General features: G+C 37.4%; 2 protein-coding genes across 3 annotated transcripts in view; one reads left to right on the top strand and one right to left on the bottom strand.

Moving 5' to 3' along the window:
- Nucleotides 1-17,735, bottom strand: part of LOC311278035 (septin-2) — a 39,746-nt gene extending 22,011 nt beyond the window's left edge. For both annotated transcript variants that reach the window (XM_084388598.1, XM_084388599.1), the window contains exons 1-7: nucleotides 17,601-17,735; nucleotides 9,190-9,234; nucleotides 8,696-8,795; nucleotides 8,529-8,615; nucleotides 6,701-6,824; nucleotides 4,186-4,320; nucleotides 3,140-3,257 (exon numbers count right to left, since the gene is read on the bottom strand). In XM_084388598.1, the coding sequence (XP_084244724.1) occupies nucleotides 3,140-3,257; nucleotides 4,186-4,320; nucleotides 6,701-6,824; nucleotides 8,529-8,615; nucleotides 8,696-8,795; nucleotides 9,190-9,216 (591 nt within the window). In that variant the 5' untranslated portion in view covers nucleotides 9,217-9,234; nucleotides 17,601-17,735. The remainder of the gene's footprint in view (nucleotides 1-3,139; nucleotides 3,258-4,185; nucleotides 4,321-6,700; nucleotides 6,825-8,528; nucleotides 8,616-8,695; nucleotides 8,796-9,189; nucleotides 9,235-17,600) is intronic.
- Nucleotides 17,736-18,015: 280 nt separating this feature from the next.
- cldn5a (claudin 5a) lies at nucleotides 18,016-20,267 on the top strand. The gene has a single exon (XM_084388600.1). It carries the CDS (start codon nucleotides 18,522-18,524, stop codon nucleotides 19,167-19,169), a length of 648 nt encoding a protein of 215 aa, XP_084244726.1. The 5' UTR covers nucleotides 18,016-18,521; the 3' UTR covers nucleotides 19,170-20,267.
- The last annotated feature ends 5,849 nt before the right edge of the window (nucleotides 20,268-26,116 follow it).

The following is a 26,116-nucleotide window of genomic DNA, read 5'->3' as shown; positions in this document are numbered from 1 at the left end:
ACAACAGTACCTGCTCTCTGCAGGTCTTTTTGAAGCTCTCCACAAGTGGTCCTTGGCTCTTGGACAACTCTTCTGATTATTCTTTTCACTCCTCTATCAGAAATCTTGCGAGGAGCACCTGGTCGAGGCAAATTTATGGTGAAATGATTGTCTTTCCACTTCCATATTATGGCCCCAAAAGTGCTCACTGGACCATTCAGAAGCTTAGAATGGCGCCTATAACCAATGCCATCATTATGTGTTGGAACAATTAGGTTGCGAAGGTCTTGAGACAGCTCTTCGCTTTTACCCATCATGAGATGTGTCTTGTGTGACACCTTGGCAATGAGACCTTTTTGTAGGCCATCATTTGGGACTGAACCAGCTGTTATTAATTTGCACGGACAGGATTGCTTTTTAATTACTAATAGTTTTCAGCAGTTGTCTTGGCTTTCCATGCCTTTTTGCGCCTCCCTTTCTTCATGTGTTCAACACTTTTTCCCTGTTTCATTTCACATTATTACACATAACTTAATTTCTGAGCTTATTTGTTTTGGTTTCTTTGTATGTACCGAATCCTTGGGTTGTTATCAACATCTGGTGAAAATTTCATGTCAATAGCACCTTTGGAAATATATTTACTGACAAAAATGGTGACGTGTTCAATACTTATTTCCCCCGCTATATATATAAATATATATATATATATATATACACACACACATACATATACATATATATTATTGTATTTTATTTTTTGTGTGAAAAATGTTAAATGTGTGAGGATAAGTAAATGAAGACAATTTTCATTCTTGGTGAACAACCCCTTTAAAAAACAAAACATGGATTGACAAACACAGCAATGTGGGAATGTTTATGAAAATGTGTTTTGAAATTACCTGCAGGAAGAGAAAACTGGCATCTAAGGAGCAGGCGAATAACAGGAACTACTATAAATACAAGCATTCAGTGTCCAAAGCGATGTCTATATATGGACCAGCATAAGCAATGAAGCCTTGTGACTTCCTGTGTGTTGTGAGCCATCCAGGAAGTACATTTAATTAAGAGTGATAAGAAAACATTAGTTGTGTATTTCTGCATGAACTACTTCTATTTGACATCACTACACATTGTGCTCCACACGTCATGAGAACACACATGTAGACATCTGTTTGGGTCATTTAGCTTAAAATGGCTGACAGTGGCTAATCTTTCCTGCAACTTAGATGGACGAACATGCAGTGATTGCAGGATGTGGACAAGATTCCATTAGTCTCTAATCTAAATCTGTCTCTAACAGGACCATTTTCTGTAATGAGTCAATGTTTACACACACAAAAGACGCTGACAGAGGTCAATTGGGAGATTTAATCAGAAACGGCCTACACTCAAGATTAGTCAGAACATAAACAAGATGAGTTCAGTGATTACTGGGTCTTTTTTCGTTTCGTTTCTTTTAATGCTAGTGAAAGTCACTGATCAGCAGGTGTCTGAGGGCTTCACAGTTGTTTAGGTTAGTGTGAGTGCATGGGTTGTTGATTTGTGGGGGGATCGAGGACAAATTCTCTCACTGCTGTTTTGTTATGGCTCTTTTGTCATGCAAAATCTAACGATGTGCAACATGCTGAGATACAGGAATAGACTGAAGACTTCAGTGATATAAAACAACACCTAATGACTGTATAGATTAGCACATTTTTCTTATTTACACTGACACACTAACCTCAGATTAACAGAATTAGGGCTGAGGAAACTAGCTAACCAAATCACAAATTATTCAACCACTTTTGACAGAAAAAATGTAAGTTTACAAAAAAATTAAAATCTGAATCTATGACTTTTTGCAACGTGGACTCAAAAAAAAAAAAAAAAAAAAATCACACTTTTACTCTTCACGGTGCACTAAATACATCTTATAAAACTAGAAACCATCATTTATATTCACTACCATTCAAAAGTTTGGGGTTGAAAAAGAAATGCATATACTTTTATTCACCAAGGACAGATTAAACTGATCAAAAGTGACAGTAAATGCATTTATAATCTTACAACAGATTCCTGTTTCAAATAAATGCTGTGGTATAAATCAAGCAGCACTACTGTTTTAAAGAGTGATAATAATACGAATGTTTCTCAGCATATTATAATTATTTCTGAAGAGTCATGTGACACTGAAGACTGGAGTAATGATGCTGAAAATTCATCTTTGCATCACAAGAATAAATTACATTTAAAAATATATTAATATAGACAACAGTTGTCTTAAATATTTCACAATATTACTGTTTTTACTGTATTTTTAATTAAATAAATGCAGTCTTGGTGAGTAGAAGAGACTTCACATTAAAAAGCTTCACTTAAAAAAATATCTTACTGACATTTTGAATGGTAGTGTGTGTGTGTGTGTGTGTGTGTGTGTGTGTGTATATATATATATATAAATAAAATATATAAGCACTTAAACTTCACATTTGTGCTGTTAAACCCTCTAAAATTTTGTTTTTGTTTTTACAAATGGAGGGACGAGTTTTATAACTTTCATAACTTTTAAGAGGCAGCGTATGATTCAAACACTGCTAAAAATAAACCTCCACCACTGCGTTAATTAACATAATTGTGCTCAAAGCAGCATCAGAAATGCTGAACAAGCTCCAGTGCTCATGTTGATCTGCACGAGCTTCCTCTGGGATTACAGATTACGTCCCAATGAAGTCGAGCCAGATACACGCCACATAATCACCGTCCTACTTAACCTGCGGAGCACATCAGCGGGAAGACATGGAGCGTGCAGGTCGACACACACCTGACCTCGTTTCAGACACAATAAAGAGGGTGTGTGATTCTGTGTGTGTGTGTTACAGGGAAACACCTGCAGACAGCACAAGGAGGCCACCATTGTCCATGGAGAACCGTGCACTACAGTACATACATGGTCAGTGTGTCTTTTTACCTACTTGTGTCCACGCCAGACATGCACATCCTACGCCTGATCACCAAACATTCAGTGTACCAGTCAAAAGTGTGTTTCTTATTATCTTAAAAAAGCACAAATCTACACCACAAAGGAGCTCAAATATACCATTTGTTGTTAGTTTTGCAACTAGTCCTGGATCACATGATCAGTTGTACTTGTTCTAGAGAGAAAAGGCTCGACCCTTACCCTTCTCTTGAGGCGATCTCTCTCTCTCAGCGTGAGCGTGTCGGCTTTGGCGATTACAGGAACGATGTTGACTTTGCTGTGGATCGCCTTCATAAACTCAACATCTAGAGGCTTCAGGCTGGTATAAAAAAAAAAAAAAAAAAAAATGATTCAAGCACAAATCACATACACTGCCATTCAAATGTTTAGAGTCAGTAAGATTTTTTTTACTTTTACTAAACAAGGATACATTAAATTTATCACAATTTGTAATTAATAATGTTACAAAAGATTTCTATTTCAAATAAATGCTGTTCTTTTGACATTTCTATTCATCAAAGATTATATTCCACAGAAATATGATGCAACACAACTGTTTATAGTAACTGATAATAATCAGAAATATTTCATGAGCAGCAAATCAGCATATTTGAAGGATCATGTGACACTGAAGACTGGAGTAATAGTAAACAGTTACTTTCTATTGTAATAATATTTCACAATATTATTGTTTTTACTGTATTTTTAATCTAATAAAATGCTAATAAAATGCAAAAACATTAAAAATGTCTCAAATGAAAACCATGAGAAATAATCAGAGTAAAGATATGGTTGTACCAAGCATGAATTCTCACCATAACAGGAAGGGAAACAAAACAATGCATCTACCATTAAAATTCATCCTGAAATGATGTGATGGGCAAATATTTGTCGGCAATTCAATAAATGTTTATCCGGGACTGTTGAAGATTTGAGTTTGAACAGCTTTGATGTGAATGTTTACTTTTTTGTTGGGGTTTCATGTGACCTAAGATTTTTTTCTCAGAAGCTGCTGAAAATGTATTGTTCTATACTTAGTCTGAATAACACGTATGTAAATATTCAGCTGAGTTTTTTTTTTTATTGTAAGATTCAATTGTGATTTTTGGTGGTGTTTCATGTTGCTTTGATGCATCACTCTTGCTGTAAACAGGCCTGTATTGAGGGCTAAAGCTAAGACACTTTCTGCAGGGATAAAATGCTATATTGACTGATGAAGAGAGGCAGAACATGTGCAGGTGTTTTACCCGTGTCCAAACGGAGAGATGAAGTAAAAGCAGCAGTGTACTCTGTTGTCAACGATGTGTCTGCGGTTCAGTCCGCTCTCATCGTGCAGGTATCGCTCAAACTGATTATCGATATACTGGATGATCGTCTTAAAGCTGTTGAAGAGAATAAAGCAGAGAACCAGCTGAAAGGAAATACTCAGATATAAAAGCTTGTGATTGTTTTAAACAAGCGCATTAAACAAACATCGGATATGGATCTCAGCAGAACAAAACCACAATCTAATCGCAGGATAGGAAGACGCATTTTAGAAACGGTGAACAACCACTTAGTCAAAATAAAGCTTATCAAAACGCTCCACAACGTCATGTTTACAGGTTCGTGTTCAGCAATGACGCACCACAGTTATTTTAGTATCACTGAGATCCTATCATATGTTTATATTTTATGCTTTCATTTTGAAGAGAATGAAGCTCATTGGTTCTCGCACATCAAGCGAACATGCTAGAGCTTCCATTAACCATATCAGATGTGTGCATTTATGAATGTTTATATGTGAATAAAAGCCTAAATTCAAAATGTTCATCATATAAAGCGATCGTGTCTCTTTAGAAAATATGGACTAAACCGCTCAATTCATATGGATTAGTTTTGAACTTTTTGAAGCATCAAATTGGTAGTTGCGTAGCTGACAATGGAGGGACAAAAAGCTCTCAGATTTAATTTAAAATATCTTCATTTGCGTTCAGAAGATCAACGAAAGACTTACGGGTTTTAATTTTGGGGTTTTGACAGAATTAAAAATTTTGGGTGAACTATCCCTAATTTGTTTTTATTTCAGTTTTAGTTGTAGTTTTAAGTACATCAAGTTCAACTAAATGAAAATGAGAAATGTTGCCTTGGCAAACTAGCTGAAATAAATGAATTTTGTTTCAGTTCACATTTATTTTAATTAACAAAAATTATTTTATGGTTTTAATTTAAGTTTTAGTTGGCATGTACCAACTCTCAGTTCTCTCAGTTCTCGCCACCAGATTCCCTTTTGCTCTAAAGTCTCCAGACTTATCTAAACAGCACACACTGAATCACTTCTGCTTCTGACGCAGATACGATCACTGCACTTCAGATCTCGGGCTTGAGACCGCAGCCTTATCGAGAGGTGGAAGGAGGAAACATGACATGATAATATAGGTAGGTAACGTGGATGGCATATTTTCATTAACAGCATTAGAAGTCTGTGGGTAAGAGATGGGGAGGATATTGTTCTTTCAAACAGGACGTTCCCAGCATTCCTCAGCAAGGCTCAATGACCAATATACAAACACAAGGCAACAGCTGCCAATAATCCACAATCAAGTGCCATACAGTAAATAGTCTCTGCTATGCAGATACACAGACACATAACACTGAGTATTAAGTTAATAATCAGTTCAGTCTTCCATTCAGGAGGTCATAGTTATATGCAAGGTCTAATTTTATGGTAGATATTTGTAATAACACACTGCTATTTCAACTACCTAAGGAACATTTTTATGCAGCACTATTCCAAGTGCACAAACATGTCAAGAGTGACACACATTACATAAACTTTATGTTTTAGAAATAAATAAATAAGTAGGGATGGGTCAAGATCCGCGTCTAGGTGAGATCAACTATTTTTTTAGCAAGAGCACTAATTTGCATGCTGTGCTTTAGCTATTAGACAGTTTGCGCACACACACAAAAAACATCTCTACATACAGTACATCATTTAAAGCACTAGAAATATTACATGAATTTCGCATGTTTTTAACATGTTATCACATAGATTTCACATGGAAACGCTTCCAAAACCACATGTTTTCCATGTGCAAAGTATGTGTTTGACATGACAACTTCCTTTTGTCAAATTGTCTTTCTTTAAAAGTGCTTGTGATTTTTATTTTCACAATAAAAAGGTGCTTATTTATTTGGTTATATAATATAATGACATTCAGACGTGTGATTTAAGCGTTCAATTAATAAGAAATGTGTCAGATCCTATATAAAAAAAAGTTATGCAAATGCAATAACATTCTGGAACAATTATAATGCAATGCAGAATCAGTGTAGCAACAAGATACAAATACAAATACCGTTCAAATCTGTGACGGCATGTATTTACAGCAGGTGTGCTGTGCTTCGCAAATATCCCGTTATTATCCAACACCAATAATTTATGGTGTGCATGGAGAAATGATAATGCATGGAGAACGTCAAACTTCGAAGTAAATATATGGCTCAGAAGAAAGAAATTTCACCTTCCACACCCATTGATAGTGGCTGGTCTCAACCTAAATGTTTCTTACCACATGCACACATTCAGCAAACTAAACGAGGACACACCAGAAGTGTTTATAGGTTTTTCTTTTATATACAGTTAATTATAATGACTAAAAAAAATTATGTTTGAATCATTTTTATAGCTGAAGATGTCCCCAGATGTCTCCAAAGGGAGGTTCGGTCAGATTATGCTGACTTCTCGGGATAAATTTAGCCGAGTAAACACACACTGACCAGTCCTGGCTGTTGATGGCGTCTCCATACCCAGGCGTGTCCACTACAGTCAGGCGGAGCTTCACTCCCCTCTCCTCGATTTCAACAGTGGACGCTTCAATCTGAACCGTGCGCTCGATCTTCTCTACAAGCACAACAAAACCCCAGTCAGAACAAAAACAGAACAAAAGATGTGCATAAACATTTGAGGGGGCACATCGAGACAAATCACATTAAACATCATGATTTATTGATGCAACATAAAAAGTTGAGAACCTCTGGGAGGAAGCCCTGGGCTACAGACGGGATTACTTTCTTCAAAACAACCTTTTTTCTACAGAGCTTTAATAGACAAAGTGCTCAACAGAGGGATCTGAAGGGATTTTATATCCATTGAGCAGAATCCAGAAATGTTCTGCATTCCACTGTGAGTGGCATCATGATGAAAATAATATTTCTTTCTACAAAGAAGCATTTGGACACTTAAGACACACGTAAATTTGTTTTAAAATTATAAACTATATATTTGAAGAGTTCAGATGCAAAAGCCTCTAAGTGCCATCTGAAATTTTCTTCTAGAATGATCATTTTTATCAAGCTCGTATATTTAAGTTCAGTAGTTTCACTTAAATGACAATTTAAAATATTTAAAAATTACTGAAATTAAATATACGAGCTTGTTAAAAATGATCATTCAAGAAGAAAATTTCAGATGGCACTTAGAGGCTTTTGCATCTGAACTCTTCATTTGTAAAAAAAAATATATATAAAAATAGACTAATAAAAAAGACAAAAACAAAACAAAATTACTAAAAATGTAACTAAAATTTGTGAGCATTTTTTTAAATTTTATTAACCATGACTAACATTTCTTTTTTTTCTGCAGGTCTAACATTTAACATTTGACAACAAAATGCACTAACACTATTAGTGAAAGTTGGTGTCAAAATAGTGAAGATTTATGACACGGCTAGACAGTTATCTAAATATAATAGCCCCATAAGATATTGAGTAATCACCGAACTAATAACCCCGCGACTTGGTAGATCTAAATTTGCTTTGGCAGTAACAGAGAAAAGAGGTGGATGCTGAATTTGCACAAATGTAGAAACAATCATATTAGAGAAAAATTATGTGATGATGATGAGCAATATGTCACGTTATCTTTACTCTGCTACAGTATGAACCTATTCTATATAAACTGCTGTATTCTTTTTGCTGGTGGGATTCTCTATGATTGATACGAGGTGTCTTCCGGCCGTGATTAAAGCATATCCAAAGGCACTGAATAAACACAATAAACAGGCATGTAAACACTTTAATCGCATCTATTCCACTCTGACCAAAGTGACGTACACGGATGATGTCGTCATGAGCAGATTCGCAAACATAGCGGTAAAGAAGGCATCAGATTTTTGGGGTGCTGAAGAAACTGAGTTCATGTTGATAGCGTTGTGCGACATGAATGTAATGCAATATATTGATGGACGAAAACATTGAAAGAATCTGAAAAAATCCTATACGTCCATAGAAATGTGTTTTGCAATTGACATAAGTAGATCAAAACAATGGCCAGTAACACACCTACTGTATGTGAGTTCATCATTTGTGCTGTGCATGTGTGAGTAACAATGGTAAACATAACCACAATACTTAGCGAATAACCGGAATAATGAAAATTGCATGAAAACGGGAGAGAAGAATCACTGTCACATGCGTTTTGGGCCAAAATAAAGTTAATTTACAGAGGATTTATCATGACTGCTAGGGATTATTTCGGTCTTGGACACAATATCCTGTAGAGTTAATAAAGACCTCAGGGGACCTGTGTGTGTGTGTGTGTGTTTACCTGCCGCTCCAGGTATATGGCGCTCTGGGTAGAGGTCAGTCAGGAAGAGGCTGTTGATGAGGGTTGATTTACCAAGACCAGACTCTCCTAAGATAACAAATAACACCCAGTTAAAAAGCACAGTGTGTGTCTATCTGAATCCATGCCTGTGTTTATATGTCACGCACCTACAACCATCAGTGTAAACTCAAAGCCTTTCTTCACGGACTTTCTGTGCACCTGATTGGGAAGGTTGGCAAATCCCACATATCCTGCAGCATCAGGAAACTAGAAACACACAACATCAGAACCGTTACACCGATGAACAAGTTTAATACAGAAACATTTAATACTTAAAAGGTAAAGTATGTTGATTTATTCAGCACCAGAAGGAATTGCAAATTAAGGTATAACAATAGTGATTGCAAAAATAATAATAATTTCCCCAAACACTCCCTTTCCTCTTCCAATGACCAAGCAAATGCACCGCCTAAACTCATTCCACTGGTGGAGTCAGATGTTGACATGTCGGCCGCTCAAACAAGAGATCAATGTTTTGAAAGCACAACCGAGTAAAAGTTCAGGAAATCATCCTACAAGTTACTTTAATCATTAAATGGAGAAGTTAGGAACTATCCAAAACAATTACACACTTCACCAAGAGTAGGAGTGTCCGTCTTACCTTTCCTTTTTCTCCAGACTGCGACATGACGTTCCTGCCTGACAACTAGACAAAGAAGAAAAAAGCATTAAAAGAAATTAATCAAAGGTCTTTTGGAAGTCTTGGTAGATTTCTCTTGAACTCGCTGTTTAGGAAAAGACATCGTAATAATAAGAGATTAGTGGCCAATCGATATGAGTTTAAGACTGATGTATCTTGCCAATATAACGCTAACAATATTTTAAAACAAAAAGTATAATAATAATACTGACAAAAATTTACTGAACACACAAAATTTACAAAAAAAAAAAGAGAAAAAATAAAAATTTCTAAAATCCTAAAGGCTTCGGTGTCACATGATCCTTTAGAAATCATTCTAATATGCCGATTTGCTGCTCAAGAAACCATGTTGAAAACAGTGCTTCATATTTTTGTGGAAACCATTGTACATTGTTTTTCAGGATTCTTTGATGAATAGAAAGATCAAAAGAATAGCATTTGTTGGAAACAGAAATCTTTTGTAACATTATAAATGTCTTTACTGCCACTTTTGATCGATTTAATGCATCATTGCATCTCAAATTTTTAAATGATAGTAAATAAATAAACACTGGTAATGGTCACTGATATATCTTGCATCTTAAATGCAATAGATGGCCAATGAAATTCCAGTCAAATGAAACATTCACATTTAAATGGAAGCGCTGTCAAACTGAAGCTCTCCATAAATCTGATCTTCTTTCACACACTGTAACAGATCTGCGTAGGGTTGGGCTGATGATATTGATGGGGAACAAACTGTTCTGGTGAAGCTGGGAGTGTGTGAGTGTGTTAGACATGAAGAGGAGAGTGAGGGGTGACGACAGGGAGGGAACAATACTGTTTATCTTTCATCTTCCTGGAAACGCTTTTCTACATTTTCACCACTCCCCATAAATGAGGGCTCTCTCTTACACACACACACACACACACACACACACACACACACACACACGTGCTTTATGAGGTGTAGGTGAAAGTGTGTTTGATTCAGAGACAGCCGTTCTGAAAGTCTTCAGTGAAGGCCAAACAGTTGTAATACTGACAGATCGAGTTGTTCAGACATTTTTATGAGTGTTTCTACTCCCAAGACAGAGAAAAACAGCTTTGGAATAAATTATATTTTAAATTGTAATAATATTTCACAATACACATTTTTTTAACTGTATTTTTGATTACCCTTGGTGGTGAGCATAAGAGACTTCTTTTAAAAACAATCTTACCGATGCCAACTTTTTGAACGGTAGTGTATGTGTTCACCTAAGATGACTATATTACGCCCTTTTACAAAGTACTGATTTTGTTTTTGGTCCCTGTTCCTACTAGAACGTTTTCCCCCCCACATTTTTTTTTAATTGTTGCAGCTCCTCTCTTCCTAGTCTGTCAGAAAAGCTCTGTTTTGTTCCTGGATCTTTGAAGCCCCTTCTTCCCAAAAAACTCAATGTGCTCTGATTGGTCGGCTGGACCCGTGTGTTGTGATTGGTCGAGCGCTTCGAGCGTGTTTGGGAAATGTTCCGCCCCTTACCATAACCATGAGTTTCAACACTACTGACTAAGGCCCCGTTAACACGTACATGGTTATTTTGAAAAACTGAGACATTTCCCTTCGTTTGTGGCCTTCGTTTACACGCAAACGGAGAATTTGCGTCTGAAAACGATTCTTTCTAAAAACTCCGGCCAGAGTGGAGATTTAGGAAAACGTCGTTTGCACGTTTGCATGTAAACTGAGAAAAACTGAGGGAGCCGACGTCACAGTATGTGACTATTTTCGGGATTCTGATTGGCTAACGTGAGCTTGAGCTTCTCGTTACACTGCTCTTGACGGCATATACAACCTTTCTGAAAACTGACAGGTGTGCACGATGTTATTTTTGATAACGGAGAGGGGTGAAATGTCCGTTTATGAAAATAGCCGGCCACGTGTAAACGTAGCCTAACTCAACCAGGCCCCGCCCCTTTATTCTGCACAAGCCTTGGGCGGGAATTATTTAAATGAGGAATATTGTGACGTGTTTGTTCCTGGAATAAAACTCAAGACTACACTGGAGGCGTTTCAGGGAGTTCAGAAACAGTGACAGTAGCGGCGTTTCCATTATCCTTCAAATTGCGCAAATTGAAATTGAAAATAGGCCCAATGGAAACACATCAATTTCGCAAAAACTCCCATTTATCGCAAAAAAGTTTTTACGCTCGCATGAGGTGGTTTTTCAGGCAATTCGAAAAAGAAATATTTCGCAAAACTGCAATGGAAACAGCTTTTGCGCATTCACAGGTCACCTGACGTAGATGACGCGGTGTGTTTGGACAGAATACGAGACAGAGTTATTTATTAAATTCATAAAAGACAGAAGAATTACAGGAATACTGGATTCTAAACCTCAAAGAAATGCCACAATCAAGAGCATAAAGCAGATATGAGGGAGAAACACCCAGAAACACCTCATATGTGCCGCTCTCAAGTATCAGGGTCTTTCCTTGCCATTAATGATTGGATAACACACATATGGTCTCCTTCCATTAATAATAATGGCCAGTGCGGTGGCTGGGATATACATACACCTACCAACGTCCGTTGCAATGATTTTTGGAATGACTTATCGCGAGAGGAAAAAATTAAGTTTTACTCGCATAACATCGGTTAATGGAAACGCCCGTCATTTCTCATTTCGCAATAGTTTGTCGACATTTAAAAAAAAAAGAAAAAAAAAAGTAATGGAAACGCACCCTACTGATATAGAGAATAACTCACTTTTGAGACTTTGTGCTTTGTAACTTTGCAGAGCGTATTAATGTTGAACAGGGAAAAAAGCTTAATATGACCCATCATGCTGTGAAATGTCATGAATATCTAAACATTTTACACAATGTTTAATCATATTTAGATTTCGTTTCAATTTTGTTCTAACCTAATTTACACAAAATAAGTAGAAAACAAGAAAAAAAGCCTAACAGCTGTAAAACTGACAGATCGAGCTCTTCATTTTTATGATCATGAGTGTTTCTACTCTCAAAGCAAGAAAAATCAAGAGTCAAAGTGTTCCTCTGGAATGCATGGAAACTAATTTAGGATAAATGTCAGATTGTGGGCGTAACGGTGCTGCCTTTATAATGCTGGACATTGCGATTCGCATTTTATCACACACACACACACACACTCTGGGAGGTCTTGTTATTGCTGGCTGGGAATTATGGGAAGGATAAGCCAGTCTCAGATTAATCAAGTGGCCTCATTATCACCACAGTGATTACACAGAGCAGCTCCACCTGTGATTTTTGCATTAACGTACATTAAACTCCAAAACCAAGAAAAGATTTAACAAACACACCAGCTTTCAACTCTGCCTCACCCTCAAACATGAGCACAGGTGCTGATCAGACTTAAGAGATTTGCCATTTTTACGATAAAATGGTTTTGAGGTTCTTAACAGAATTCCTGATGGAGCTTAGCTTAGATCGTAAGCTCGTGAGGCATGTGACTCGAACGCCACATATACAGTCAGATCAGAAAGCTGGGTTTGCTCGCCGGTCATAACCGAACTACCGCTCAAAGCAGCACTTGAGTTTATGAGTGAAACGTGCCGCCTCACGACCCCCGGCGTAATTCACTTCACCTCTGAAGAGCGGCTCTGCTCTGGCGTATTGATGGATGATGTTCAAGACAAAAGGCGGAATCGCTTTCAAACACTGACGGAAATAACACATCCATACAGGACAGGAATTGAGAGCAAGGGATGAGACGTGATAAAGGAAGAAAGAGGAGGGGTGAAAGGTTAAAGATGTAAATTAAGAGAAGAAAAGTCTCTTGATGACAGGGACACATAAAGCCAAGATACACTGAATTATTATTTTTTTTTTTTGCTGCTTGTTCAAATTGCTTAATTAAAACGAGCTTAAGCAACACAATTGCTATACATTTTGTCCTAACTTAATTCGATTGTGTTCAATCTGCTTAAATATATGTCAAATGTAAGTTTACTTGAGGATTACATGAATGATTTGTGTTGCATTAACCTAAACTGGGTGGTGCTTGTTAGTTCCCAGCATGCTTTGCATAGGGCTGAATTAAGTTAAAATTAAGTGTTATTTTATGTTGTTTTGAGAAAATGAGAAAAGGGGAAGACTTGATAGCGTGTAATTGTGTTTAATGTTCAATTACATTGGAATTATTAGAACCATTTAAATTACATTTGTGGAGAAGAGAAGAGACTGATTCAGTTACATTTAACTGTTTTGAATGTAATTCTTAGCATTTAAGATAGTAATGTGTGTTACTGCTAGCAAATAGCTCGCTATAGTCAATCAATTCAATTGTGTGTCACTAAAATAAATGAAATCTTAATGGATGAATGAATATATAAATATAAAGACCTGAATCATGTCAGGGAGCCTTTAAAAATTATAAATGATGTTTGTTTGTTTAACGTAACCCAGTTATGTGGAACCTGTTGACTTAAAAAAGTTAATTAAAGGGTTAGTTCACCCAAAAATGAAAATTCTGTCAGTAATTACTCGCCCTCATGTTGTTCCAACCGCGTAAGACCTTCGTTCATCTTCGGAACACAAATTAAGATATTTTTGATTAAATCTGAGAGCTGTCTCACTCCTCCATAGGCTTTCAGAGGGACCAAAACTTGCTGGCCCAGAAAAGTTATTAAAGAGATCGTTAATATAGTCCAAGTGACTACAGTGGCTCAATCTTAAGTTTATCAAGCGACGAGAATACTTTTTGTGCGCAAAAACAAACAAAAATAACGACTTTATTCCACTATTCATTTCCTTCTCTCTGGGCCTCTAGTTGGTTCGCGTAGTGTTTTTGCGTAGCGCGTCTGTGTTGCACGTCACCACGTAGGCTCACAATTGGCCGAAGCGGGTCATGTGTGTGATGCGTGATGACGTGCAACACAGACGCGCAGCGCAAAAACACTACGAGGCCCAGAGAGAAGGAAATGAATAGTGGAATAAAGCCGTTATTTTTGTTTGTTTTTGAGGGTGAGTAATTACTGACAGAATTTTCATTTTTGGGTGAACTAACCCTTTAAAGCCAACATATAATTTTTTGGAGCGAAGCAGAGACAATCTTCAGATTCTACAACATAGCGGAGTAAAACAGTTTACTATACAGTAAATTATTGGCCAGAGGTGTGTTTCTCAAAAGAAACTATGGATGCAAGTTCTGTCATTACCAACAGAAAACAAACTATGCTTTTGGGAAACGGTAGCCTGGAAATCCAGACCTAAATCTGAAAGATTAATGGTCTGGCATCGACTAATGAAAATCGGCCAGCTCGAGGGGCGGCACCAAGCATGCGTTTGAAAATCTCACTGCACGCAATTGGATAACACTACGACCAATCACAACAAGCCCCATACGCTTAGCTACCAGCGGAGTTAACAGGTAGATAATTAGACTCTTGCCGTATCCGGTCGGCAAAACAGCAAAAACGCCCTTCTTGCAAAGGAACGATTCGAGCGCCGTCTTCTGTTCCTCTTTTAGATAAAAAGCCAAGTCTAACTCGTTCATTGTAGTGGCCAAAGCCGTTTCAAACAACTGGTGTTCATCCATAGCCATCTTGCAATGTTTACTAATGACTTGGACGTTCGTCTTCTGTTTAGCTCGCCTCTGGCCCGTCTATATCAGATAACCCGATGTGATTGGTGCAGCTCAGATAGAGGGGAAAATTTAATGAGCATCAGTACTCAACACCAGAGTAAACTCGCTGAGCAAATTCAACTTGTGCTCTCGCGAGAACTCTGGATTTCCAGGGTATTGAAACAGGCTGATTTCAAGATTATCGGCCGATAACTGTGCCTGATTAGCCGATTAACAGAAGTGTGTCGATCCACCTACTAAAACCTACCGACAGCCTCCAATGCAAAAATAGAAATAGAAAATTCAGTAGATATAAAAAAAATGTAGTGATTTACTTTTGAACTTTCTATTCAACAAAGAATCCTGAAAAACAATCACAGTTCCCACAAAAATATGAAGCATTGTTTTCAACATTAATGATAATCAGAAATGTTTCTTGAGCAGCAAGCTTCTTTCAAAAACATTTGAAAAATCTTGCCGAACCCAAACTTTTGAACGGTGGTGTACGTTTTTAATTAAATTCAGCATTTTTGTGCTATTCTAAAAAGGCATCATGCTCTGAAAGTTTGTTGAAATATTTCACAATGTTTAATTACATTTATGTTTTGATTCCATTTTGTCCTCTAACTTTATTTACACAAAATAAGTACAAGACAAGGATTGTTTTCTGCTCCGAATAAAACATACTATAGGTGCCTAAAAATGTCACATAATTAAAATACCCCCAAAATGTCAAACATTTCTCAGTACAAAACCAGAACCACAGTGTCTTTATATATGCAGTAAACAAGCTGTAAACACCTACTATAAGGAGTACTTAAGGAATCATCAGATTGCGCAACATTTGCACAATACAAAAGAAAATTAACAGTTAACAGTCTATTATAATGAAGAAGAGGTGATTGAGAAACTCATCTTGTTTACTCGTCACATGTCTTGCCAAAAGCCCAAATCCTGCTTATTATAAATTGGGGATTTCCTTTCAGACCACTTCTATTTAGGTTCAAGGTTATTTTAACAAAACACGAGCCAAAAGATATCATTTTGATGAATACAAGCTGCATGAAGTTCAAACAACATATGACTTCAGCTTAAAAAATGACATTCAAATGCTGTCTTATAAATGCCCCCTGAGACCCGACAAAAAGTGTTTTGGATTAGTGTTTTAATTTTGTTTTAGCATCATCACTATAGTTCTTAAAGGGATAGTTCACCCAAAAATTAAAATTCTGTCATTATTTACTCGCTCATGTCGTTCCAAACCTGTAAGAATTTCGTTCATCTTTATAACACAAATAAAGATATTTTTTATGAAATCTGAGCGATTACTGTCCCTCCATTGACAGCTATGTTCATTCTCATGTTACGCATCACGTTTGAGCTTCAGCAAGAACCAATGAGGTTCATTCTCGTGTTACGCATCACGTTTGAGCTTCAGCAAGAACCAATGAGGTTCATTCTCGTGTTACGCATCACGTTTGAGCTTCAGCAAGAACCAATGAGGTTCACTCTCGTGTTACGCATCACGTTTGAGCTTCAGCAAGAACCAATGAGGTTCATTCTCGTGTTACGCATCACGTTTGAGCTTCAGCAAGAACCAATGAGGTTCATTCTCGTGTTACGCATCACGTTTGAGCTTCAGCAAGAACCAATGAGGTTCGTTCTCGTGCATCAAGCAGGTTCGGTTATGTTTATGTTCGTTGATCAATGTTTATATGTGAAAAAAAGCCTAAATATAATCTTTTCATCAAAATGATCGAGTCTCTTCAGAAAATTTGGTCTAAACCTCTCAATTCATTTGGATTAGTTTCACGATCTCTTTATGACCTTTTTGAAGTGTCAAAGTGGTTGTTGCGTAACTGTCAATGGAGGGACAGAAAGCTCTCAGACTTCATTAAAAAGATCTTCATTTGTTTTACAACGATGAACGAAAGTCTCACAGGTTTGGAACGACATGAGGGTGAGTTATTAATGACAGAATTTAAATTTTTGGGTGAACTAACCCTTTAATGCATACAAAATATTCCTTCTGTATTTTGCTAATTTTATCACCACATTTAGCACATCCATAAATGTACGAAAACATAAAAAATATATAATAATTACATAATAGTAATATTGATTTGTCATCAATAATCACATATTTAATATTGAATGAAAATCACTATTATATTTACTGTATTATTAGAACATTCTTCTAATGTCTATCACACACCAACATTAACACACAGAAAATGTGTGAGAAGCATTTTCTCAGAAATCCTAAACGAATTCATAAACTGAATTGTTGGCTCCCGGGAGGACATGTTAAAAGTGAGGAGGTATGCTCCAGGCAGAGAACGTGCTATTAAACTGTGAAATGTGCTGTCAAACTCTGGCCATCATCTCCTCGACTCCCCCAAACACCTCTCTAAATTCACATGATGCCAAATTCCTATGTAATTTATAAATGAAACAACAGATAACCTTGGGTACATTTTTATAGCACCCCATTTGAAATGAAAACACCTCCTCTCGTCCACACCCTTTTTGATAAAATTTTCTTAATTCAGAGCACGTATCACATCTAAAAATGACACACCCGCACTAAAACAAAACATATGTGTGTTATCTTACAGTTTCAAGGAGAGAAACAAAGTATCGAGAAATACAACTGTATTACTTCATTTGAAATGTAACTTTTGACATGCAACAGTTACTGAAGCCGCTAAGGAACTGACACAAAGTCTCGTCTTATTAATCACTTCCGGATACAAATGCGAAGAAACTTCGACTAACTTTTTTAGGCGTCAGAAGCCCTTACCTGTTATAAACTCGTGATAAAACACAAAAACGTGGAGTTTTTTCCACCTCCCTTGTTTTCTTTCTTCCAGCAGGCCAATCCAGGGAATCCGGAAACCGCTGCTACAATTCCGCCCTTATCCCATAATGCCTATTTTCTGATGGATTAAGAGACAGGGCGCAACGGAAGCCATTACGGCTCAAGTACCAATGTGGAGGACGGCAAATAGAGCGGCGAATTAGAGCCAAGATGGCGGAGACAGGTCACAGTTTCTAGGAGCGGGCTGTTTCCAGTGCCTTCAGCGAACATGTCTTAACACGAATAGGATTTGTGACAAAATATTTTATTAATGAAATTCAAGTGAGATATTTAACTTTTGATAATATTTACATGTTTATATAGCCTATATTTTGTATATTTATTTGTATTTGCTTTGATGCTGGAAAAAAAATAGCTGTTTAAAAAAAAAACGGTTTTATTCGTTTATAGACCCCCCTCTTAGACTTTCACACACAAACGCACAGCTTCTCTGCATCCTCATTGGCGAGCAACAGATGCTCTCTTGTGCGATTGGATGAAAGTTTCACTTCAGTCTTCGACAAACACAAACGCACGCACGCACACACACACACACACCCCTCCTCTTGGCGTACCGCTATTATTCCACTCCACTTATTCGCAGTCCAGGAGAAGTCCGTTAGTCAAAGCACAGAGGAGAGGAGATGCGGTCCACCTGATCAAAGCGCTTCAGTTTTTGTGATTGAAACTTTTGGATAGAAGTTTTTGGAAAGAAAAAACTTTGGAGAGAAGAAGAAACTTTGGATAAAAGACTTTAGAAGAAAAGAAAACCAGACTCTGGAGAGGAAAGCAGCCTTCCCAGACGTCCCCAAAGTTCTAGAGCAGGTGCACAGATATATTTAAGCACTACAAGGAGTAAAAGAGATGGCCTCCGCGGCTCTGGAGATCCTGGGTCTGATCCTGTGCGTCTTCGGCACGCTCTTGGAGATGGTCGTCTGCGGGCTCCCCACCTGGAAGGTCACCGCCTTCATCGAGGCCAACATCGTGGTGGCGCAGACCATCTGGGAAGGCCTGTGGATGTCGTGCGCCGTGCAGAGCACCGGCCAGATGCAGTGCAAGATCCACGACTCCATGCTCGCTCTCAGCCACGACCTCCAAGCCGCGCGCGCGCTCACGGTCATCTCGTCGGTGTTGTGCGTCATCGCGCTGATGGTGGTGATCGCCGGCGCGCAGTGCACCAACTGCATCAAGGCGGAGAACGTGAAGGCACGGGTGGTGAACGTCGGAGGGGTCATCTACATCATCAGTGCCATATTCATGCTCGTGCCCCTGTGCTGGATGGCCAACAGCATCATCTCCGATTTCTACAACCCGCAGGTGATGGCGTCCCAGAAGCGGGAGATCGGAGCGGCTCTCTACATCGGCTGGGCGGCCACCGCGCTCCTGCTGCTCGGGGGAAGCATGCTCTGCTGCTCGTGCCCAGCCTCCAGAAGCTCCGGCTACTCGGTACAATACGCGCCCACCAAAAGAGCAACACCCAACGGGGAATATGACAAGAGGAATTACGTGTAGACGCTGTTTGAAATCATTTTACAGTACATCAGAAAGTTAAACTCCAGATGTTTCTGTTCTCTTGTAAAACTTCAGACTGATTTTCCTTTTTTTTAAGCATCTTGGACTACTGATTGGATCAATTTGTTTTATTTAACATGACGTCTTTTGTGGATATGCATTTCTGAAAGGTGAACATTTTTTAATAACTTTAGTAACAAACATTATGCAAAGCTTAACAGGTCATTAAAATAGCCTTCATTCAATGTCCTGAAACATTCATTTGGCTATATACAGTATTCATGTTTTAATGTGCATGAACTGATCTGTTAAACATTATATCATTTTATATATAATTTGATTTTGTTTGTATTTTAAAGCATCTGATTAGCTAAAATTGATTTAATCCTTTAATAATTGTTTTCTGCAACATTATGTTGCTGATAATAAGCCGATCGTCATCAGTTGATGTACTTTAATGTGTAAATGTGCGTAAACTACTGATCTGTTTCACATAATGTTTGTTTTCACTCTGAAAGTTATTATAAAGTGTTGCCTCTTTGTTTCAAAACTTTATTGAGGGTGAAAGAGAAAGAATAATCTGATCTGTTTTAGGTACCTGGAAAAGTTTGTAAAAGTCTAAAACCATTAAGTTAGCTGTAGCTGATCAAAGATGTTTACCGATGTGTTCAATGTGCTGAGGACGTGATGTTATTAGTGTGTAAATCTAGAGGAATCTGCTTTGGCACATTTGCAGAGACTCTTCAACACGAGGAACGTCAGCCAGGACAAACAGCTGGGAAAATGAAGCAATTCCTGACTGATCTGGAACTCTTTGCTCACCCGTCCACACTGTGGCTCAAAGCTGAACGAGGCCACACGAGAAATAGCGTCAAGCAGGATCTACGTTCACTATGGAAAATGTCTGTTTTTTGGGATTCTCTTGCCGGTATATAGTGCCTTGCTGTATGCAAACCTTCATGGATCATGTTCCTTGAACTTAAGACCTCTACATTTAGTTTATTCAGCTCGTCTGAAATGGTTATTTTTTTGTAACTTTTTTAAAATTGTGTATGAATGAATGTTCTTTGGAATAAACATTTACAGTTTTGTCACAAATATGAATGCTTGTGTGTTTGTTTAATGCCTCTGTTTGACTAATACAGGACATACAGTTCCAAAGCGAATACAAGCTTAACATCAGATTGCAAAAGCCATTGACATGTCTTATTTAACTTTCATTCAACCATGTTTGATTTAACACCCCACATCTTCTGTGATTTCTGATATTAGTTTTTAGAGGGATAGTTAAAGGGATAGTTCACCCAAAATTTTAATTCTGTCATTAATTACTCGCCCTCATGTCGTTCCAAACCCGTAAGAGATCTTTTTAATCTTTAAAGGGATAGTTCACCCAAAAATGAAAATTCTATCATTGTTTACTCACCCTCAAGTTGTTCCAAACCTGTGTGAGTTTCTTTGTTCTGCTGAACACAAAGAAAGATATTTGGAAGAATGTTTGTAACCAAACAGATCTCGGTCCCCATTGACTACCATAGTATATTTTTTTCCTACTATGGAAGTCAATGGGGACCGAGATCTGTTGATTACAAACGTTCTTCCAAATATCTTCCTTTGTGTTCAGCAGAACAAAGAAACACACACAGGTTTGGAACAACTTGAGGGTGAGTAAATGATGACAGAATTTTCATTTTTGGGTGAACTATCCCTTTAATCTTCCCTCCACTGACAGCATGAAGAGATTGTAAAACAAATCCATATGAATTGAGCGTTTTAGTCCAAATTTTCTGAAGAGACTCGATCGCTTTATATGATGAACAGATTGAATTTAGTCTTTTATTCACATTTAAACATTCATCATTGAACATAAACAGAAGCTCAACCGAACCTGCTTGATGCGCGAGAACAAACCTTGTGCGAAAGCTCAAACGTGATGCGTAACACGAGAATGAACCTCATTGGTTCTTGCTGAAGCTCAAATGTGATGCGTAAAATGAGAATGAACCTCATTGGTTCTTGCAGAAGCTCAAACGTGCTGCGTAACACGAGAATGAACCTCATTGGTTCTTGCAGAAGCTCAAACGTGCTGCGTAACACGAGAATGAACCTCATTGGTTCTTGCAGAAGCTCAAACGTGCTGCATAACACGAGAATGAACCTCATTGGTTCTTGCTGAAGCTCAAATGTGATGCGTAAAATGAGAATGAACCTCATTGGTTCTTGCAGAAGCTCAAACGTGCTGCATAACACGAGAATGAACCTCATTGGTTCTTGCTGAAGCTCAAACGTGCTGCGTAACACGAGAATGAACCTCATTGGTTCTTGCTGAAGCTCAAAACGTGCTGCATAACACGAGAATGAACCTCATTGGTTCTTGCAGAAGCTCAAACGTGCTGCATAACACGAGAATGAACCTCATTGGTTCTTGCAGAAGCTCAAACGTGCTGCATAACACGAGAATGAACCTCATTGGTTCTTGCAGAAGCTCAAACGTGCTGCATAACACGAGAATGAACCTCATTGGATCTTGCGGAAACTCAAAACGTGCTGCGTCACGCGAGAATTCATATGGATAAGTTTTACGATCTCTTTATGAATTTTTTGAAGTGTCAAAGTGGTAGTTGCGTAGCTCAGATTTCATCAAAAAGATCTTCATTTGTGTTCTGAACAAATTTTTTACGGGTTTGGAACGACATGAGTGTGAGTAATTAATGACAGAATTAAATTTTTTTTGTGAACTATCCCTTTAAAAGTTATAATGAAAGTTCTCACCAATTCATTAAAATGACACTGTGAATATGGGAAGTATTTGACGCAGTACCTCAGAACCGAGCGGTTAAAAAATGAAAAACTGTGTACAGTCGGTTGTGAAGTATAAGTGCAACTGGTTCTCCAAAACCTTGTTTCTGAAGGCTTAGCTGGTCATATGGCCACTCAATGCTGCAAAAACACATCAGTCACACTTAAGAGTGTGCGGCAGGACTGCATGACCTGATTTCACTGGTTAGTACCAGTATAGAAGTGCACCGGTACAAAAAACACACACTCAGAAAAAGAAGTTTGGAACAACCGACTGTTTCTGGATTCAACAACAACTTTTGTTCTGTTCGCACTTTCAGGCCATTTGACTTTCATTTGCCCTGCAAAACATTGCATTTTATTTCTAGAAGCATTTTTCGGAAAAATATAGTTTTCCTCACTCAAAATAAAAAATAATAATTCATCTGGTTTTTAGTTTGCAATAATTGCTAAACTTAATCAACTGTAAAGTAAACTACTTCATGAAAGTGATGAATTCCTAGACTTTTGCTGAAAAACAATAGTGCAAACCATGACATAAACTGTATTATTCTTGCACATCTATTTTAGCTAAATATACTGGATATATATCAAATCAAATGTCCAAGTTTACAAGGCATAAAAAACAATGAGTGACGACACAGAACTGACATCCATCAGCCTTGAACACTATGAATATCAACTACAGATGTACAGTATTTATGGTTACACTTATTTTAAGGTGTCCATGTTACAGTGTAATTATGCATTTAAGTAATGTGCAATAATTATTAACTATATAGGGTTAGGAATAGGGTTTGGTTTAGGGTTAGTTGCATGTAATTATGCATAATGTACTGTTATTACTACAGTCACTACATGACACTAAGATAAAGTGTTACTGTATTTATTCAAATCAATCTTACTTTTAGAACAATATGGATGTCAAATTGTTTCTAATCTTACTATAAAAATGTCATTTCTTTAATTTATTTTTTTAAATATGGCTTGAACAAAACTAGTTCATTTAGCTTTTTTGGGTTACTGGACATAAAATTCTAGAGCGCAAACTCTTTCTGTAGTTTATGGGTTTGTTAACAGCACTGCGTCCCCCGACCCTCCTCTCTCAGTCAACACAATAGAGAGCCTGTATGAATATCCACACCAGTTCTTTCAGCCGGCATTGTGGGATTGTTAGTTCCAGTCACCCTTTGGAAGCTGAGGAGGTTACGAGGCTGAGTAACGAGTGAGTGTGTGTGTTTTGGGTGGGGAGTTGAGGAGGGCACTCGGGGGAGGTGCCCAGACTTTTTAAAAGGACCTTCCATCCATAATGAAGAGAGGCACATGGGGGCAGATACGACGTCATTAAAGAATCTTCGTCATGGCAACCGCAAAAGAACCTGCTGTTGCCTGGTGACAGGACCCCATAATGCGGCCATATGGATGAGGACAATGGGAGACCCGTCGGCAGACATTCCAAGACACGGATGGGGGAGAGAGAGAGAGAGAGAGAAAGAAAGAAAAAAATTAGGAACATGAATGTGAAGAAAGAATAATCTCTCACATGATTCAAAATATACTGACATAAACAAATGTCACACACGGAAATCAGATGTCATTTTTGACATTACATTAACAAATATTAAAGATTATCGATCATTATCTTAAACCAAATAAATGAATAAACATGCTTGTTTTACACAGTAAAACACAAGGAAGGATAATATGACTCAAACAACCTGACTGTTTTAGATTACATATTCATTCATTCATTCATTCTTTGAAATGAGTTTTGAGTATAGCCAAAGGGTTAAATAAAATAAAAATGAGAGAAAACAAAGAAAAGAGAAATAAGTAAAAGAAAGACCAATTCATAAAACATAAAATCGAGTCAGTCCGCAATAAAAACTTGGCCTTTTTACACAATTTTTTTTTTTTTTTAAATAACAAACTAATAGTCATTATAACTTTCCTATTAGTACAAAGCTGAATAACAGACACATAGTTTTCTATTTCTTTGAAAGCTGCCGAAAAGATTGTATTTTTGCTGGAAAATTTACAATTTGTGCACGTGAAAGTTCACTAATATTTCATTTACATTGAGTAATTTTTAAAGTCAGCATGAAACAGAAGTTGTGATAGTCTTTTCTTCCCTGTTGTGACATATATCCGAGTGAAATGGCTTTTTGAAAGATGGTTCAGATGGTTGTGGTTTGCTATTGGTGGATCTCATGTGAGTGACAGGTTGCCCCGCCCTCATCATCAGAGAAGAGAAGAGAAGAGAAGAGAAGAGAAGAGAAGAGAAGAGATCTATCTATCTGATACACTGTATTACATTCAAACTTTAAACTACTTTAAACTTCAAAGTACTGCGAAATGAAAACCTTCAAACTTCAAGCTTTTCAAATTTTTTCAGACTTCAAAGCTTGTCTTGACAAACTTTTTCTTATCTAGTTTACTGTTATTACTATAGTAAGTACATTTAGTATTAAGTCACCTTAAAATAAAGTGTTACCTTGTTTTTTTCTGAAACGTTTAAGTTGAACATTTGTATTAGAATTTAATGTTTTTAAATGTTACTACTTGTTTCAGAAAGTTCAGAGAACGTTCAAAAGTAACATTCCCATAATATTTGAAGAATGATAAAATGAAATGCTTACTTGCCGTTCACATGGACTGGACGTTTTGAACCTTCAGGGAAAAAACATTATTAAGGGAATGTTTGCTAAACGTTCTCAGAATAGATTATTGTAAGGTGGGTGGTTGGACAAATATATAGTCCCGCCCTAAATTCATGCCATTGGTTGAGTCAACATTGCCTCGTCAGTAAGTAGGAACCATATTGGTCGAAATTATGAACATTATATCCTCATTTTTCCTTAAGGAAATTTCCTGCAACATTCCATTAATACTGTGAAGAAGTGATAGTTTCACATTCAAGAATTATTTTTCTGTCTCTCTCTCACACACACACACACACACACACACACACAGGCACGACAGGTTCTCATGACGCCCGCGCTAACCTCTGCCCTCCAAAGGTCAGGTGTCATTTCCAGCTTCCCATTACTGACCAGTTGTGATGTCATCAAACACACCATCGCCACGGTGATGGTCCGTCGTGAACAACCCCTCACCCAGCCTCACACTCACACGGATTAGTCACCGTCCACACTCTCGCTGTCAATCAAATGATGTGCTCGCGAACGGCTAGCTTTCCCACGTGAGATGAAATGAGAAATGATCCTATAGTTGCATCAAGATAAATCTTCAGACGTCTTCATGTCTTTATATATATATTATTAACTGTTTTCTAGTTGAATATATGTCAAAATTTAATTTATTCCTTTGATGCAAAGCTACATTTTCAGCATCATTACTCCAGTCTTCAGTGTCACATGATCCTACCATTCTAATATGATGATTTGCTGCTCAAGAATGTTAAAAAAAGTTGTGCTGCTTTTTTCACGAATATTTGATGAATAAATATCAAAAGTACAGCATTTATTTGAAACAGAAATAAATCGCATTATACATTTTGATCAATTTAATCCTTGCTGACTAAAAAACCTTATAGTTCCTAAAGTTTTGAATAGTGGTATATGGCCTAACTTTATAACGTCGTAAACAAATGAAAGTTCATCTTTTAAAGCTTGTGATTCATGCCCGAGAGTGTTTTGTGTGTGTTTATGTGAGGTTCATGATGCTGAACGGTTACAGACCACTGAACAGAATCATCGGACTTCCTGTTTAAGGGTCAGCTGGACAGGAAGCAGGAAGGAAGTTAATAAGGAGGGGCATGATGATGTGTGTATTTGAGTGCCTAATTATGCGTTAAATATGGGAGTGTCATCATAATCAAGGAAAAATGATGCATGTGCGACAAGTCATTAAGTCCCGTGCAAGAATCAGGACATTTTGTTTTAGCAGAAGTTTCTCAGTTGTGGTTTGTGTAAATATCAATGTTGTCTCAGGTTCTGTTGATTAGATTGCACTTATAAAATGTAAAGACGGCTATAAAAATGTACGAAAAATGAAAACACAGAAACGAGTCAATAGCTGTCAGTGTCGCAACTGATTTTTTTACGAATGGTAAAATAAAAACATAAATATTAGATGAAAAAAATAAACGTATAATTTAAAATAAACAAATTAGAGATGCTGCCTTG

This window comes from Rutilus rutilus (genome assembly GCF_951802725.1).
Source record: "Rutilus rutilus genome assembly, chromosome: 19".
NCBI classification, from domain to species: Eukaryota; Metazoa; Chordata; class Actinopteri; order Cypriniformes; family Leuciscidae; genus Rutilus; species Rutilus rutilus.
The sequence above is the reverse complement of the archived record's forward strand: the minus strand, read 5'-3'. Positions and strand labels throughout refer to the sequence as shown.

Excerpts from the sequence above, each read along its gene's own strand:
- cldn5a (XM_084388600.1), top strand. The coding sequence starts at position 18,522 with ATGGCCTCCGCGGCTCTGGAGATCCTGGGTCTGATCCTGTGCGTCTTC.